Source organism: Microcaecilia unicolor, chromosome 4 (assembly GCF_901765095.1).
Source record: "Microcaecilia unicolor chromosome 4, aMicUni1.1, whole genome shotgun sequence".
NCBI classification, from domain to species: domain Eukaryota; kingdom Metazoa; phylum Chordata; class Amphibia; order Gymnophiona; family Siphonopidae; genus Microcaecilia; species Microcaecilia unicolor.
In genome coordinates, this window is record NC_044034.1 from 329,248,476 (window position 1) to 329,266,704 (window position 18,229).

The window sequence follows — 18,229 nt, forward strand, 5'->3', positions numbered from 1 at the left end:
CGAAAAACTGCAGGCCACTCTAGCCTCAGCTAAGGTCGGCGTTTATAGTGCTATAATAAGAGAAACTGGGCAAAAACGGGATTCATGAGAGAGTAGCAAGGCAGAAACTGTTATCCAAGAATAAAATCAATGCTCATCTCACGTTTGCAAAAACAAATCTTCATAATCCCCAAGCCTTTTGGAATAATTTACTATGAACAGACAAGTCAAAAGTGGAACTATTTGAACATCAAAAGTCCCATTGTCTGGCGTAAAGCAAATACAGCATTCCACAGTAAGAACATCATACCAACAGTCAAACATGGTGGTGTGATAGTGTGAGGATGCTTTGCTACCTCAGAACCTGGAAAACTTGCCATTGAAGGAAAGATGTACTAGAAAATTCTTAAGGAGAATACCCTGTCATCTGTCTGTGAGCTGAAGCAGAAGTGTAATTGGATTATGCAGCAAGACAATGATCTGAAACACAAAAGTAGGTCAACATCTGAATGTCTGAGGAGAAACAAAATTAAAGTTTTGGATTAGCCTATGAATTAAAAACCCTATGAATTAAAGCAGCTCTGCAAAGAAGAGTGGGCTAAGATCCCTCAACAGCGATGTGAAAATCTGATATCAAATTATATGAATCTTTTGGATATAATTATTGCTGCTAAAGGTGATGGCAGTCAAGTTTAGGGGGCAGTTAGTTTTTCACCTGGGTGATAGGGTGTTAGATAACTTTATTCCTTAAGTAAATTACATAATAAAAAAAAAAGCTGTTTGTTTATTTATGTTCCCTTTATCTAATATTTCTTTTGGTTTATAGATCAGAAACCATTGAAGTGTGACATGCAGTACAATCTTGATTATCCAACCTTCGGTAATCCAGACATCTGGCATATCTGACAGACATCCCCCCTTGATGTCATTGCATTTGTTTCTATTAAAAATCTTTGTTTTACAGCAGTTTTTGAAAATCGGGAACTTTTCTTTTGTTTGTGCATTGTTTCCGTATTTGACTTTTTTCAGTTATCTGACAATGGGTTGATCCCGTTTAGGTCAGATAATGAACAATGTACTGTATATGCAATAATAGGGAAAATCAAGAGGGAGGCAAAACTTTCACATCACTGTAGTAGTATATGGTTAAAACATATATTGCTCTGGATTGAGATACTGTACTTTATTTGTGGCTTTAATTGTGCCATATAGTCCCGTCCATTACAAACTCTGCACGGCTTTTAAGCACACAATACACTGAACTCTGCATGCCTTGTGGTATAACTTGCAGCAAATGGTATTAGCCAAGGAACTGCTAATTAGTTCCTCTTCACTTTTACCTTGCCCCCCCCCCCCCCCCAGGTCTCAGCTGCCAGGGAGGAGGTGCCCGGACGACGTGGTTTCCCAGGTTATATGTACACAGACTTGGCCACCATCTATGAACGAGCAGGGCGTGTGGAAGGCAGGAATGGTTCCATCACTCAGATTCCTATCCTGACCATGCCCAATGATGGTGAGTCCTTCTGCACTCCTTCCTTCCCTAACAGTGTTAGTGTTACTGGCAAACCTTTCTGTAACTGATGATAAGCTGTTTTACAGAGAGAGAGAGAGAAAATGCACGACCATGGTATTTGGGGGGTTTCCACCAGCCCAAGTCCAGCTCCCAGTCTCAAGGAATTATATTTAAAAACATGAACTTGTATTAGTCTGAGAAAATTCTAGGTGAGACTGATGTGAGATTTGTAGCTTTTTTTTTTTTAACAGGCAGTCATCTGCCAGCAGAACTGTAGTGAGGCAGCTTTTCGGTGTTGAAAATGTATATCTGAAAGCAGAGGTAAAAGCCTGTAACACTTGGATTCCCTAGTGATTTAACACTAAATTTGAACTCCTCAGCCAACAGCATAATTATATAGCTGGAAGCCAGAGTCTGGAGGGTTACATTAAAGACACTTCCATGCACCCTATAATTTCACGTTTGACACAGACAATGCTAGTGGTATTGAATCCTTGGTGCTGTGAGCTGGTGTGACATACCAGTTAACTACATCTATCAGGCAGAGAACCTCTGTTTTGAAATCTGCTGCTGTTTACAGGTGTCTGGGGTTATTTACCATTGACACAGGTATTTATGGCCTTGAGATCAAAGGTTGGATGACTTCCTTGCTCTGAAATTTCTTTTAATTCAAATGGAAAATATTCCAAAACTTTAGCAAAAGGGAAGAAAAAAAAAAACACTTTTCCTGAATGTAACAGCATGACACTAAAACGTTTTTCATACAGATATCACTCACCCTATTCCGGACTTGACTGGGTACATCACAGAGGGACAGATCTATGTGGACAGACAGCTGCACAACAGACAGGTGAGTTTTCTATCTGTAGGGGTAAAAGCCCCTGCCACAAGATAACTAGTGTATTAGAGATTGACTGGGCTATACCTGTGGTCCAGCTGAGAGATCTCCGAATCTGCAGTGCTCTGTGTTCCAGTACAAAGTCCTGTCTGCTGTTCATTAACTGTGTTTGATCTTTTTCTATACAGTAACTTATATTAGAAAGGGAACTTCAAGAATGTCCTGATTTTTTTTTTTTTTTTTTTTTTTAACTGCATTAAACCTCACCCAGGTGACTGAATTTAGCTCTAACAAAGCAAAGTCCTGTTGTTGGATGCTAATTAGATTATGCATGATTATAATAGATTTTATTTATTAGCTACAAATGTACAAACTGCAGAGTTTACAACTTTGGGTTGTGCTATGGATTAGCAATAAAACTTAAGATTTAAACATAGAGAAGGCTCCGACTATCAGCTAAAAAAAAACAAACAAACAAAAAAAATTTGTGCATGGGAAATTATGTGGTGAAACTGTAATTTTAGACTCTTACTGACTAGAAGAAATTGTTAAATTGCTGTAGATTTAGCTCTGCACGACATCATGGGGTGCTGAAATTGTGCTGTCCCAAGAATCATTTTTCTAATGTAGTTTTTCCCTGTCATTTTGTATCTTGTGCATCAGATTTATCCTCCTATTAATGTGTTGCCCTCCTTGTCTCGATTGATGAAATCCGCTATAGGGGAGGGTATGACGAGGAAAGATCATGCAGATGTGTCCAACCAGCTGGTATGTATCATTGTTAATGGCCTGCTTGTAGGGAGCAGCATGGAAGGAAGACTGCTAGAGTAGCCAATGAGAATTCTCTGTAGTGCCATGTACTTTTAAACTCTCACTTCCCTTATAGTGAGCTCAAAATCTCCCTCCTCTCCCCTGCTTACCACACTCCTTTACAGATTCTCTTGTGTAAGGGTAAAACATATTTGCATACTTAGTCAATAGCACTTGAGGTTTTAAAGGGAGTTCCGGATCCTGGATTTGGATTTGCAGGTATTCAGTGCAGTAAAACACCTAGGACTTGAGTGTGCAGTCAGAATGTGTCTTGCAGACTCCTGTCCCGCCCCCCCCCCCCCCCCCACCCCCCCCCACCTCACTGTTTCTGCATACAAAGTATGTGCTGTAAGATACCCCCTTTTACCTCATTGGAAACGAAGAGAAGTGTCATCCCTTGGTTTATTTACTTTCATTCTGGCAAGTCTGAGCAAAATTTCTGAACTGTCGAAATACGTTTTGCTTCTCAGTATGCTTGTTATGCCATTGGGAAGGATGTCCAGGCTATGAAGGCAGTAGTTGGTGAAGAAGCCCTTACCTCAGATGACCTGCTGTATTTGGAGTTTCTGCAGAAGTTTGAAAAGAACTTTATTTCTCAGGGTAAGGTTTTATTTTTTTTTTTCAGTCTTTAAAGAAGCAGTTTTTGGCTGCTTGCAGTGCAGACTTAGTTAGAGCATGAAGATCCAGATTGTGATATCCCTTCTGCCACCATCACACTGCATCACATTAGCAATATGTAAGACCTGTGGGATTGGGCTTCTAGCCTGGTGACATGCTGCATGAAGCTGTGTATTACAGAACTGTCTAAATTCTCAGGGCTCAGTATTCAGCTGGCAACAATCAGCATTTTGGTGACTGCTGCTATGCTACCTGGAAATTCAATGCTGGGCCATGTCTGAGCTCCAGTATTGAATTTTCGGGTATACAGAGCCAGCCCAAAATATAGCCAATTAATGGCCTGATGATCAAAAGCAAACGCGGGCGCTAGAGTCCATTAGCGCCGGACTAGCGCCCGCGTTTGCTTGTTCAGGATGATCGGAGGGGTCTGATGCGAGTAAGCCAGGGAATACTGCCAAACTCATTTAAACTATATTTAAATGAGCTTGGCGGTATTCTGCCCATATGATCAGAGCACTGAGCTCTGATCATACTGGTGGCATAGTGCCTTAACCTGTGTCAGCTTGGAGCTGGCGTTAGGGTTAAGGCTCTCTTCTACTCCCTCACCCCCCCCCCCCCCCCACGGTCCATGCCAGGCAGCCCCGGGCTGTTATTGTCAGTCCTGACCCCTCACCCTCCCAGCATGTAACACCCTCCCCCCCAATCAAACACAAGGCCTGGAGGTCTGGTGGACCTCCAGGCCCCTCACCCCCTCCCCAAGCACAAAGTGCACCCCCTCAAAAGTCTAAAATACCTTGGTGGTCCCCGCCCAGTGCATCCCAGGATGCACTAGGCAGGACACCACCATTTTGAGGTGGCGCCCAGAGGAGGGGAAGAAACAGTAGTCCCTCTATACTGAGGTATGAGGGGAGGGGGTTGGGTTCGGGGAGGAAAGTAGGGGAACCCCACCGCTAGACCACCAGGGCTAGCAGGGGCTGTCAAGGGTCCCACTGGACCACCAAGATATTTTAGGGGGGGGGGGGGGGGGTTGGGGGGGGGGCTGGAGGTCCACAGGATCTACAGTCCCTCCTGTGTTTAGGGGCTTGAGGTTTGACAGGTCTGGGCTGTCAAAGCCCGGACCTGTCAAGTGCGGGAGGATTGTGCCTGAGCGCATGCCCAGGCACAGTCCTCCCGTGCTTTTCCCCAGTGATCAACACTAATAACACGCCTAAATGTGCATGTTATTAGCATTGATCATTGGGGAGTTAATTCTCTGCGCTGTTCTGGTGCTATTTTTACGGCACTGTTTCGGAACAGTGCGAGGAATTGATCATTGGGTGCTAAGTGTGATATTCAGCACTGGCTATAAAGAACCGCATAAAGATAGGATTGCCTTATGTGGTCCAATTTGTATAGTTAACTTTAACCGGTTAAGTGCCGACTCTGCCCCCCAGAACGCCGCCAAAGCAGCTGATTTGAGCTTAGGCACTAACTGGGCATTTTCAGTAGCACTATCAGGTTAAGAACTGCTGAAAATGTCCGATTAGCCCTGGACAGGTGATTTAAGTGTCCAAGAGCCTCTCCTGGCTGTTTAAATCATTTTGACTATCAGGCTTGTAGTAATTTGATGGATGTAGTTTAGCTGGAAATATATAATTAGCCACTTTGGGTGAGTTTTTAATGCAATGGTTGAGACCTCTGTTCCATTGCTCATTGGTTCTCTCTGTCTCAGGTCCCTATGATAACCGCACAGTGTATGAGACACTAGACATCGGGTGGCAGCTGCTGCGGATCTTCCCTAAAGAGATGCTGAAAAGGATCCCTCAGAGCACCCTGGCAGAGTTCTACCCCCGCGACTCAGCTGCAAAACACTAGCACCAGCTGCCCCTTCTACGCACCACTATTTTCTTTGCTCATGTTTAGTGTGTTGACTTTTTCCCTATAATTGGGCAGAATGTGAGTAGCTACTTGTGCTAGTGTGTTTTAAGTTAAAAAGCTGCAGCCATAAGTTAAAAGTACATCCCTCTCAAACAGCCCCAGGCAGAAGAAGGTTTGTGTATTACATACACTACATGCAAACTCTTTGGATCTGCTGGTTGTTTGAATACTTGCAGAGGGTTATACCTGGTACAGCTGCTTGCTTGAGCTTACGCTGAAAGTTTGGTCTTTTTTTTTTTTTTTGTTTTGTAAACACTGCATTGTAAAATGTTTTCTGTCATGTAATTTGTGCTTCTATAATCTCTGTAAATGGCATTCTGCTCTCATTTATTTTCCTTATCCCCACCAGTCCCTGTCTAGTATGCAAATTGGATAGAGGAGCTGAGCTCCAGATTGTGAAATTCAGAATCATATTTCACTGCCAAGTCTACCAGGTAGCTTGTGTTTTGGGTTTTTTTTTTCTGGTTTTTCTTGTTAGTTTAAATTGGGACCCTCCAAATCCACTTTCCACCCTGAAGTTAGATTGGCCATTGAGTCAGGATCAGCTGCACTGCTTTTAGAGAAAATTATTTTTGTAAATTTGTTGTAAAAGAGTTAATACACAATGATATTAACCCCCCCCCCCCCCCCCCCCAACATAATTGTTTCCCTGTTGCTGCTGAGAGTGGATTTGGTACCAAAAACCTCAGAGGCCCATTGAAGAGATTAAAACATAACCTAAGCTTTTATTTTGTGACAGTGGCAGTTTGATACAGAGTGTATCTCCAGGAGAGATGCAAAAAAAAGCCTGTCTTCCTGCATGCTGCTGGCAGTAGGTACAAGAGTCCTTGCTTCAGGGAACAGAATAAAGATTTCACTGTGCAAGCAGAAAGATAGTTGTTACACTGTTCTGTCTGATCTCCACTCTCTGGGGCAGTGTCTCCAAATGCGTTATACACATACCATGATGGTAATGAATTTCAGTCTTAAGCCAAAGTATGTCCTTTGTGGGATTCCTGACAAGGAATCTGGGGAACATGGCAGGAGCGTGGTAGGGAAGAGAGGATAGTATATATTTACTCACTCTTCAGGCTTCTCCCTGCACCCTTCATCCCTGAAACCCACTGTCCACTCAAGATCGGTTTGCTTAATGCCCAGCTTCTGCCACTTGCCCTGAATGTTTCCACAATCAGGCTTAGACTGTTGCTGCTGCTGCGCCTTCTTCTAGGAAAGTGTTTGCTGAGCCCCACTCCCCTCCGATAAAAGAAAGGGGGTTTTAAGATTTTTTTTTTTTTTTTACATTTGTGTTCTGTTAAACTACAGATATGGGGGTAAATCTGCCTCTAGTCTGCATAGGCTGGCAGAGGGAATAGGTGAGAAGGGTTAAAACTTCTGCCCTCCTCTAGGCTAGCCTACTCTCACTAACGAAGTGAAAACAGAAGGACCACCCCTAAGGCTCTCTTCATTCCCCCCCACACCCCCGTGAATGTTTGCTCTGCTCTGGACCTGTTTTCCTTCAGCTTCTGTGTCCTTTTTGGTTGGCTCTGTGTCTGTAACCAAGTGCAATAGCTTTCCTTTTCACTCTGGTGCATTCCTACTCATTGTGTACAAAAGAATTTTATCTCTGTTTCTGGAGGGGGTGTTAGCATGAGAATATTTTATTGTAGAAAATGAGACATCTGAATATATGTATATGGAAAAATAAATGTGAATACCTGAAAACTTTTGTTTGTTGCAGTGAGCTCAACACTTGTGATGTGGCAGTTTCCCTGTGGCATTAGTGTGAGGATAGGCTGTTCAGGCCTGGTTTTATCCCTATAGACCTGTGGTGAGGTGAAACTAGGGGAGAAGAAAGGGGAACTGGGTTAGATGTTACCTGGAGAAGAGAGAATTATATATATGATGTCTCTTAGAAAAAAAAATGATATGGGGTTCTACATACAATGGAATTAAAATTGGACCTGGAACAAATGCTCATCTGTTTGTGTGTGGGGGGGGAGGGGGGTGGCAGATGTAGGTGTATAGATAAACTGACAGGTGTAAAAGGGAACCATGCCAGCAGAAGTGTACATTAGGAATCCTATGTGAACCTGCTTGTACCTCTTCAATGAACTCAGTCCCTAATTCTTTATGAGATTTTAATAAATATGCTTAACAATCATGATCACCTCAACAGAACCCCTCCCAGAATAATCCTGTAAAAATATGTAGTATTAAAACTGTTTTATGTATAATGTATACAAATATATGATCATTTTTCAGCAGCACAGCATTGCATATATATATTTTTTTCATTGATACCGAATAGACCTGTAGGACCAAATTCTATAAATAGTGTTGAAAAAATAACATGCTAAGCACTCTTCTATAAACGGCGCTGAAAGTTAAGCGCTGTTTATAGAATACACTTGGCGCCTAACTTTTAGATGTGAAGATTTACACCAAGTAAACCGTGGTGTAAATTCTTGTGTCTAAATTAGGCACAGATCCCCCTTATTCTGTAACACCCCTTATTCTCATGACCCTCCCAAGGCTGTGGGTTTTGGAGCCACCTGACTAAAAATGCCTGTGTAAATTTCAGTTAAGGCTAATTAGTGCCCGTGATTATTGGCACGAATTGGCTTGTTCAATTAAATTGCGTGAGCAAATTGTATGCCTGCCCAAATTTGCGCGTGCAGTTTTAAGCACCATTTATAGAATTTTGAGGATAATGGCATCATTGCCACTGCTTTACATTGAGTTTAGGCTTCTATTCAGCAGAAAAGAGAGACTGGGAACCAACAAACAAAAAAAGCACCAGGAGCTGGACACCAATACATAGCAGTATTGTGAACACTGATAACCTGCCCGACATGGCCATGTTTTGGCATACACCTTCATCAGGGACATGATTTTGTATCCCAGATGCACACTCCGATTAACAGTGTGTATAATGCAAGAGATGTTTTCTTTAACCTTAAATTTTATCACTGAGTGGATTGAAATAAAATGATTCAGTCTTGCTAAAACTATAGTGTAGTCAGCTTTTTTTTTTTTTTGGCTGTGTGACTAAGCTATAGTTTTAGCAGCACTGAATCTTTTTATTTCAATCAACTCAAATTTTAAGTATAAGAAAATATCTCTTGCATTATATACACTGTAAATGCAAGTGTGCATCTGGGATATGAGAGTATGCTCCTGATGCAGGGGGTATGTTGAAAGGTAGCAGTGTCAGGCAGGACAATAATAGTGTTCACCATACTGCTGTGTGTTTCTGGTGTCCAACTCATGCTATTCAGCAACCAATTGTATAACTTAGCAGTGATATTCAGCCACAGTCCAGATTATCTGGCTAATTTTTGTGACTCATCCTTTTTTTTTTTTTTTTTTTTTTTTTTGAGATTTTGAAATTTACACAAAAAAAATTTTCCCAGCAAAAACTCAGGACCCCCCCCCCCCCACACACACACACACATCTACAATGTGGCCCACAGACAGCTGTATTTTACTAGGAAACTGTACTAGGACTGTAATAAAAGTATATACGTCTACTAGTTATGCTCAAAATATGTACCCTCAGTAAGCCATCCACACCTATGGCAAGAAGAATGAAAATGGTGAAGTAAAACACATAAGACAATTACTTAATTTGCTTCTCGGAACGTTCTCTAGCTATAGTGGCTCATGGAAAGTGGCTAGACCTTTACATGGGAACCTTAAAAGGTATACCCAATAACAAGCACCTGTGCTTTAAGTTCAAGGATAGCCTTCCTCCTCGGTTGGGTGGGACAGGCCATATGGGAAGAAAACTTGAATTTTCTGGCTGCCAAACATCTGTCTTCTGAAAGTAAGCTTTTAAAACACCAAGCTTATCTCCATCTTGACACCAATGAAACAAGGGGCCCGGTATGTAAAATGATTTAAGTGGCCGGGAGAAGCTCCTGGCTGTTTAAATCCTCTGTCCAGGGCTAATCAGGCATTTCTGCAGCACTTACCAGATAGTGCCACTGAAAATGCCCATTTAGCGCCCAAGCCGAAACCAGCTACTTTAGAGGTGTTCTGGGGGTGGAGTCAGCACTTAAGTGTTGATATTTGACATTTAACTGGTTAAGACGACCTCATAACACAGTCCTTTCTTTATGCGGTTCTTCACTTAACCAGCTATGTTTTAGCTGCTCGCTATATCCTGAAATTCAATGCTGGAGCCCACATATAGCCTGGCATTGAATTTTCGGGTTTATTGCCAACAGCTGAATATCAGACCCAAGATGCTTAGACTTCTCAGGTCTATTATCCTAATTCAAAAAAGTAACTGGGGTCACAAATCTACTTTAAAATGGTGACTTTTCTATAATAACTTTAATGAAACCACCTACAATTCATTAACAACAAATACTGCTTTAATTATTACAGATGTGAAAAACTCTGAAAAATCTTAAAGAACCTTCATATATAACCATACTTTTTCTCTTCCTGGTGTTTGTAAAATCCCTATTCACCTAAACGTAGAATTAACAGTCACAAATTGTCATTATTGTCCACACAAACGAGTATCAAGCAAATGGGCTGAGGAGAGCTTAGCAGAGGGCTTAGCAGAGTTTAAAAAGGGGTTGGACGGTTTCCTAAAGGACAAGTCCATAAACCGCTACTAAACGGACCTGGAAAAATCCAAAATCCCAGGAATAACATGTATAGAATGTTTGTACGTTTGGGAAGCTTGCCAGGTGCCCTTGGCCTGGATTGGCCGCTGTCATGGACAAGATGCTGGGCTCGATGGACCCTTGGTCTTTTCCCAGTATGGCATTACTTATGTACTTATGAGTTCCCTGGTTTCAAAATTTTTCTCTAGTTGCAAAAGGTAATTTCACTCTTTTAAATCCTTGTATCAGTACCGGTTCTCATCATACTTTTCCAACTGTGCAGCAACTTCAGTCCAAACCACGCATCTACAAATATTGTCAATAGCAGAACAAATTCATTTTTTTAATCAAATAGCAGCATTATCACTAAAAACTATTTTGAGTTTCAACAAAAAAGTTTTATTTACAGGTGAAGGGGGTAGCCATAGTGGCCACAGAGGCCTCCCGTGGTTGCCTGTCTATATATGTCTTTAACATTCTCAATTGATTGAATTACCAAGATCCACATACACACATGGTTGCAATTTAAGTAAACAGGATACAGTTATCCCTACCAAACAGAGTGGGTCATTTTAAGTGGGGGTAATGTGTTTATTGTGAGTTGAGCATTAAATCCATATACCTGAAGAGAGTCCAAATTATGCTCTTGCACTAATTGTACTTCTAAACAAGTAATTTATGGAATCATATGTCCTTGTGGAAAATTGAATATTGGTTAGACTATTACATCAGTGAAAAATAGAACAGCCCAACACCTAAGCAATTTGAGACTGCAGTGATGGGAGGCACGTTTTATTTTATTTTTTATTTTATTTATGTTGATTTATATACCGTGTCTTGTTGCAACTGCAAAACAGAACGGTTTACATATATATAAAAAAATTGGTATATACAAATAAACAAACATAGGAATTCCATTCGTGACAGGAAAGCACAGCAATCAAGATAGACTACATAATAAATCAATACAAATTAAAAATCTAGTATACAATTAAGTTTTGTCATGCATTGGAATCAAAGCCATCAACTCTCTGATTTGCAATTAATAGTTTGTTTGTTTTTTTGTTTCAAGTGAATTCATTGAGGAGGAGGAGGAGGAGAGATGTAGCTTTGAACCTAATTTGAAAAGAACATTGATTTATACCTGGAAAACAGTGGAACTCAAAGTGTGTTTTCTGATTTATTGAATTGATTTTATCCATTGTTACACTTGTTCTTTATGTAACCAATGGTTTTATCTACTCTTGTTTGACGATTGTTAGGATGTATTATTGTAAGCCACATTGAGTCTGCAAATAGGTGGGAAAATGTGGGATACAAATGCAACAAATAAAGAAAGAAATAGAATGGTCACAATTGTGAAGTCGAATAGCATAATGTGTTTAGTCACTTTAGGAAAGGAAATAGCCTATTTTGTCCCTGAGGGCTAGATAGAAAAGGATGTTCTTTCCAGTGGCAGCCCAGAGATCAAACAGGTAGCACTTGGAGCGACCTGTTGATTTACTCCATTTTGAGGTGGCCCAAGTCTTTTCATGATGTACATAAGGTAAGAAATTCAGTTATTGTTGGATGCATATAGCATAATGGATTAGTATTGGCAAAATATGGTACTGTGTTCAATTGGGTTGTGAAAAGCAGACAACAGTTTGGAGAAATTGGTGAAATCTGTGCCAGAAGGCTTATAACATGGAATTGTTCAGCACATGAGGATAAGGAATGCTTGGTAAAGAAGGGGACGGGGACCTGCAGTAATCGTGGGGATGGGGACAGAGCAAACAGCGATGAGGACAAACTTTGTTCCTGTGTCATTTTCTACTTTGAAGCCCGTTAATGAACTGAACTGTTATTTATGTTCAAGTGATGCAGACAATGATATTTTGATTTTTTTGGGGGGGGGAAAACAAGCAAACATGCTGGTCACAGCTAGCAAAATTTGCAAGGGGGATCCTGTACATCCTGCTACCAGCACACCTTCTAAGAAGACATCTTCTGTTGCAGGAAGGACTGTGGAAGACAGGAGAGCTAGACTGAATCCTGAGATTGTTGAGGACTCATTCATCCACAGATTAAAAATCATAAGTGTTTTCATAGGGCATATTTCTCCCCCTCTAGGGCATACAGAATGGGTTGTATTTTATACCCCTGGACAGGGTGGATTAGGATTCTTTGGGGTAGTAGAAATCAGTTATTGTTGGGGTTGGAAGGGTAGAAGGTGGTAGTGAGGAGGGTTATTATAGCTGTTTGCTGTTGTTATTGTTTTCTATTTGTAATTCATACACAATAGTTGCACAGCATATTCTTTTTTATACTTTAATAAAAAAATTAAATATAAGATAATTGTTCAAGGCTTCTGCAGATGAGGACAGAGTCCATGGTGACAAGGCCAGAACCTGTGGGGATGGGGCGGGGACAGAGAACCTGCAGGGATGGGGTAGGGACAGAGACAGAACCCAGAGATGGGGAAGTGACGGGGACAAACTTTGTCCCTGTGTCATTCTCTAATGCATGGTTTAGAGTGAAGTTGCTGCACAGTTGGAAAAGTGTGGTGAAAACCGGTACTGATACAAAGATTGAAAAGGGTGAAATCACCTTTTGCAACTAGAGAAGAATTTTCAACCAGGAACTAACTCATCAGCACTCCTCAACCCCATTTGCTTGATCCTCGTTGCTGTGGACAATGACAATTTGTGACTGTCAATTTTATGTTTAGATGAATATTTTACAAATACCAGGAAGAGAAAAAGTATGGTTATAAGGTTCTTCAAGATTTTTCAGAGTTTTTAACATTTTTAATAAATAAAGTAGTAGTATTTGTTATTTAGGTGTAGGTGGTCTCAAAAGGGAGTTCATTCCAAACTATCAGGTTTTACTACTGTATTTATATTTCCCCAACCCCAAAACATTTGTTGAAACAATTTCAAGATCCTCATCTTCCACCTGCAAGATACCTATTACCTCCAACAGCTAAGGAGAAAACAATTACAGTACAGGAGAACTCTGGAAATGCCAGTTTTAGATCTATCCATATTTAAGGTTTCCAGTTTAAAATGAGTAACCAAATTGTCTTTGCAGTCATTGCTTCTGGTGTTAGAGTGGCTAGTTGTGATTACAACTCATTAAATGTGCTTCAGTCCCAATACTTTTTTTCTAATTCTTAAAGGGATATCTGTTGTGTGTTTTAACAAGATACTACTAGCCCAACCTCTTTACAAGTTAGTATTGGGCCATTTACATGGATTTCTTGTCAAATACTAACAATATAGCAGCTGGAAAGCCACGGATAGGTAAGTTATATGTTCACTAGCAATCAGCTGTTTGTAACAACATGTGAAATGTCAAGATATTGAAAATCAATATGAAACAAAAGCTGTGCTTCCAAAACCATCCAGTTAAGTATGTGCACTGAAGAATCTAAAGTAATGTGGAGAAAAAAAAGACCTCAGCAGTTTAGCCTGATATCTCAATCGCAGGACCATTTTACATCCTCGGAGGTCATTTAAAAAACTCCACATACTTATTGGTTATTAGCAGTGCGTTTTTTTCTAGCGGAAAAGGTGCTGGTACTCAAATGCTAGGCCACCCTTCAGGGGTGAGGTGTTCACTGAGGGATTCACCCCACAATAGCCAGGCCCCCTGCAACCAGTCATGGAATCTATGACAAGGCAGAATTGGTGTGTAGAGCCTGAGCTCTTTCGTTAAAACTTGGGGTCCATGGGTCGATTTTAGCAGGCAATGGAAAAGGTGCCAGTACTCAGTACCCCCTCAAAAAAAAAGCCCTTGTTGTTAGTTTGTTTCAAAATTCTCTTTATTTTTAGTGAGGACACTTAAACAGTTAGCAGAGAAGTTACAAACAAACTTAAAAATTCAAAGTGTAATTAGCTGAAATTCTCCTGCTGAATGAAGCCTCCAAAGTCAAGGATTCTTATCAACCACGATGTACAAAAGTGTTCAAAATTCCTGACAGGCATTTCCTGTTCTGCAAACCAACCGCTGCCTCAGGGATTTCTAACTTTTCTGAGACCAGAGACATCCAAAATGTCAATATCGCCCATGTTGTGCATGTCATTAATGAAAGGAAATGAGCAGGGAAAAAAAACACATTTGCTGGCAATAATACACTCTCTTCCCTATAATGTGCTTATTTGAACAGTTGTGCATGTATGCATCTTTGGGAAAAGTGTACCCTCTTTGTAAATAGTATGCACTCTTTCAAAAGGGTGTGCACTTGTGACTTAGCTCTCAGGACGTGGCCAAATGAAAATGAATAAAAACATTTCTGGAAATAACATGAAACAAAAATATTTTTGTCTATCTCAAATGTAACTGGTAGCCAGAAAACACTTAAGTTTATCAATTTGATATATCGCGTCTTTCAAAACATGAATCGAGGTGGTTTACGTATAATTATACAGGTACCTACACTGTCCCTGATGGGCTTCCAATCTAAGTATATTGTACCTGGTGCGGTGGAGGACTAAGTGACATGCTCAGGGTCACACGGAGCTGCAAAGGGAATTAAACCTGGTTCCCCAGGATCTTAACCCACTGCCGACCGTTAGGCAGTGGGAATTGAACCTGGTCCCCTAGGTCCGCAACCCGCTGCACTAATCATTAGGCCACTATCTATCTATCTCTATATAATGGAGATAATTTTATAACTGGATGCCTTTTGAGGGGGTCCATAGTAAGTGGCATTGAAAAAAATTCAGCGGTAAGTGTTGTTATATAAAGGGTTCACACCATGTTTAGAATACCCAACTTTTGGGTGCCAGACTTATGCCTGCAGAAACGTGGTGTAAATTCCGGAGCGCAAGTTAGGCAGTCTTCTGTAATTCCATACCCAACTTTTCAGAATGCCCATGGCCACTCCACCTTTTTGGATACACGCCATAGGAGTTGTCCACTGTCCCTCAAATTCTGTATATAGTGCCTTAAGTTGTGTGCACTGATTGGCCAAATTGCATGCACAACTTAATTAGCAGGCCATTCAAAACTGATAATTGGATATTAAGCAGTTAGCAGCACTAATGGGCTTTAATTAGAATTTACATACACAACTTTCTAGGCATATTCTATAACTCAGTGCATGTAAATTCTAATGTGCACAGTTGAAAAGGGAGCATGGGTGTGGAATGTGCGACGTGTGGGTGTTTCAAAAAACTATGCGCACTATTATAGAATACACCCGATCTGCGCCTAACTTAGGCACAGGTATTTAGGCCTGGTTTTAGGTGGCCTTAATGGGTGCACCTAAATTCTAGGTGCAAGAATGGCACGTGAGCGTATTCTACAAAGTACACTTTTTGCGTAGTTTATAGAATTACGCTAACCGAGTGGTTTTATGGCACCATATATAGAATTTCCCCCTGTGTCTTATAGAATCGTGTACATCCAGATGTGTGCACAAATTTTAATGTATGCCAATTAATATCAATAATTGGTTGTTAGCACCCAATTCTTGATGATTCAGAGCCCAATGGCCAACGTATTTGCATTTGCATCTTGGAAGCGGGGCTCCATATATAGAATCCAGGGGTTAATGTATAAAGGCAACATTGACGCCTACGCCTTTGTAAAACAGGCTCCCAGATCCAGCGCCAGTGTCGCAAGAATGCAGGTGTAAATTAGTGCTTGTTTTCTACTTGTGTACATTCAACATAGTCTCATATTTTATAAAAACATTTTACTCTTCCTATGTTCTATCCAAGCTACATCTCACAGATCACCTATATGCAGAGCATGAAAAATTGCATATGTGAAGCGCAGTCCTAGAAACACCCCTTGCACACATAAATGCAGGGGCAAATATCACTTATGTACAAAATATTCTAAGCACTATTGTATAAAGGTGTAAGTGCTATATCTGGATGGAGCATGGGTCAGAAACACCATTTATACAACACCCTTGTCAGTGCTACTTTTGTGTGTGTGCCTATAGAATTGGTCTTTAGCTGTGTAGTGCAGAAAATGTACTTAAATCTTAGCATCCTTCTATATGGACCCTGCTCAGCTCTGTCCCAGTGCTACAGCTGGCACCAGCTCCCCATTGCCATTCTAGTCACTGAAAACTGGTTTCTCGTACACAAGGATTGTATCACCATAGATTATATGTACATAAATGCACCATTTGAAAGAACTGCCAAAAGGAATTTTCAGAGAGGAAGACCTGGAATGACTGGAAAACCATGTTTTTGCCGGGAGTTGAGAAGTGGAGCAGAAACATTTAGTTATTTTAAGTCTTAGAAGCCAAAATCAATTTCTATGTATCCCTAATTATAAATGTTACCGTTCTTCACAGAATTTTTAAAATAATTAGATCTCAAATGTTTGATGAAAACAATGTTTGAAAATCAGATATTCCCAATGAGTTTCTTAGGCTGTACTTCAATAAATGTTCCCTTACAACCTCTTAGGCTGAGAGGCTGACAAGATTGTACTAAGTGTCTGTATCCATCTCACTCTTTCTGTAACCCTGTCCCCCCCCCCCCCCCAATTGCCTCTAGAAAAAAGGTGGTCTGCTGATTAATAAGGACATGGAAGAAGAGCAAATTGAACAACACTGGTGAAAGAAATGTGTTGGGAGAAGGAGGTGGCGGGGGGAGGGAGGGGGGAGGTGTTGAACTAAGGCTCTCTGGAATGCTAGATTTTCTACTAATCCAGAGCTGCCAAGTTACCCTGTTCCAGGAGGGAGATTTTACACCACTACTGGATTTCTGGCAACCCTATCCTGATGCATGGTGGGACCTGCAGCACTGATTTCTATGGGCAGGGTCAGGGACAAGGACTGCAAATCCTCCACTGCTGTAGGATGTAAATTCAAAAGCCAGAGCTGACCAAGAAGTCTCCCTCCTGGAACTGTAGCTTGGCAGCTAAGTCTGTCTCACTCTAGTTAAACTATAGATCCTCTATAACTGCCCTTCCAAGGCATGCTGGAAAGTGATGTAGTCTTACTTCCTCTGTATGGAGCAGCACATGCCCTAGTGTGCTGCACTAGGATGAATATATTTTTTTTAATCCCTCTATATTGGTTGAACCTGCCTTTTCCTGCTAGACATTCCCTAACTCCAGGCTATTAGAAACAAATTAGGAAATTGGAAGCCCAGTGTAAAATCATAATGAATTACCCTTGAGGAAGGGCAATTTGAGGTTCTTGTCCTACTACTCTCTACCTTGCTATCTGTAGGAACTTTAAGCCTTAATAATGGCATCTTTGATCCAGGGGCGTAGCCAGACTTCACGGTGGGAGGGGGTCAGAGCCCGAGGTTGGGGACACATTTTGAGTGCTGGCCTGCCACTCCCCCCCCACTTCACCTCCTTGTCCCCCTATCGCCTTGCCTCACCTCCTTGCCGCTTCCCCCCACTGCCTCGTCATTCCCCCCACAATAACAAATACCTTTGCTGGAGGGGGTCCCCAACCCCCTCCAACTGAAGCCTTCTTCAGCGCCGGTCTCCAGCGCAGCCGCGCTCGCTGCCCTGCTCTTCTTTCTTCTTGCTCCTCCTGTGCACTCTGACACTCCTTCTCAGTTTCACGTAAAGGAGCGTCAGCATGCACAGGAGAAGCAAGAAGAAAGAAGAGCAGGGCAGCGAACGCGGCTGTACCGGAGACTGGAGCTGAAGAAGGCTTCGGCTGGTGGGGGTTGGAGACCCCCGCCAGACAAACCAGGGGCCCGGATGAAATTTGCAGGGGCCCAGGCCCCTCTGGCTCCTCATAGGTATGCCCCCTGCTTTGATCACATAAATATCAGTCTTAGGATGTTCAGGTTTTATACTGTATGTGTTTTCTAAAGAATCGGATAGCCCAAGAATTTATCTAGAGGGTGCCCATTAAATGAAGGTATTTCAGGCCCCATCCCCCATTTTGCTGTCCAGGGAGACGGGGCAATGGGGGGGAGGGCAAGGTTGGGTGGGGACAGGGACGGCCAGCTTGGCTTGCCATTGGCCAGTTTGAAGGTAAGC

At 41.6% G+C, this 18,229-nt stretch overlaps 1 protein-coding gene across 1 annotated transcript in view; it reads left to right on the top strand.

The window, feature by feature from the left end:
- ATP6V1B2 (ATPase H+ transporting V1 subunit B2) overlaps positions 1-7,375 on the top strand; it is a 40,322-nt gene extending 32,947 nt beyond the window's left edge. Inside the window, exons 10-14 of the mRNA XM_030201971.1 lie at positions 1,342-1,492; positions 2,260-2,342; positions 2,994-3,098; positions 3,611-3,740; positions 5,470-7,375. Of these exons, the coding sequence (XP_030057831.1) occupies positions 1,342-1,492; positions 2,260-2,342; positions 2,994-3,098; positions 3,611-3,740; positions 5,470-5,612 (612 nt within the window). The 3' untranslated portion in view covers positions 5,613-7,375. The remainder of the gene's footprint in view (positions 1-1,341; positions 1,493-2,259; positions 2,343-2,993; positions 3,099-3,610; positions 3,741-5,469) is intronic.
- Positions 7,376-18,229: the final 10,854 nt, after the last annotated feature.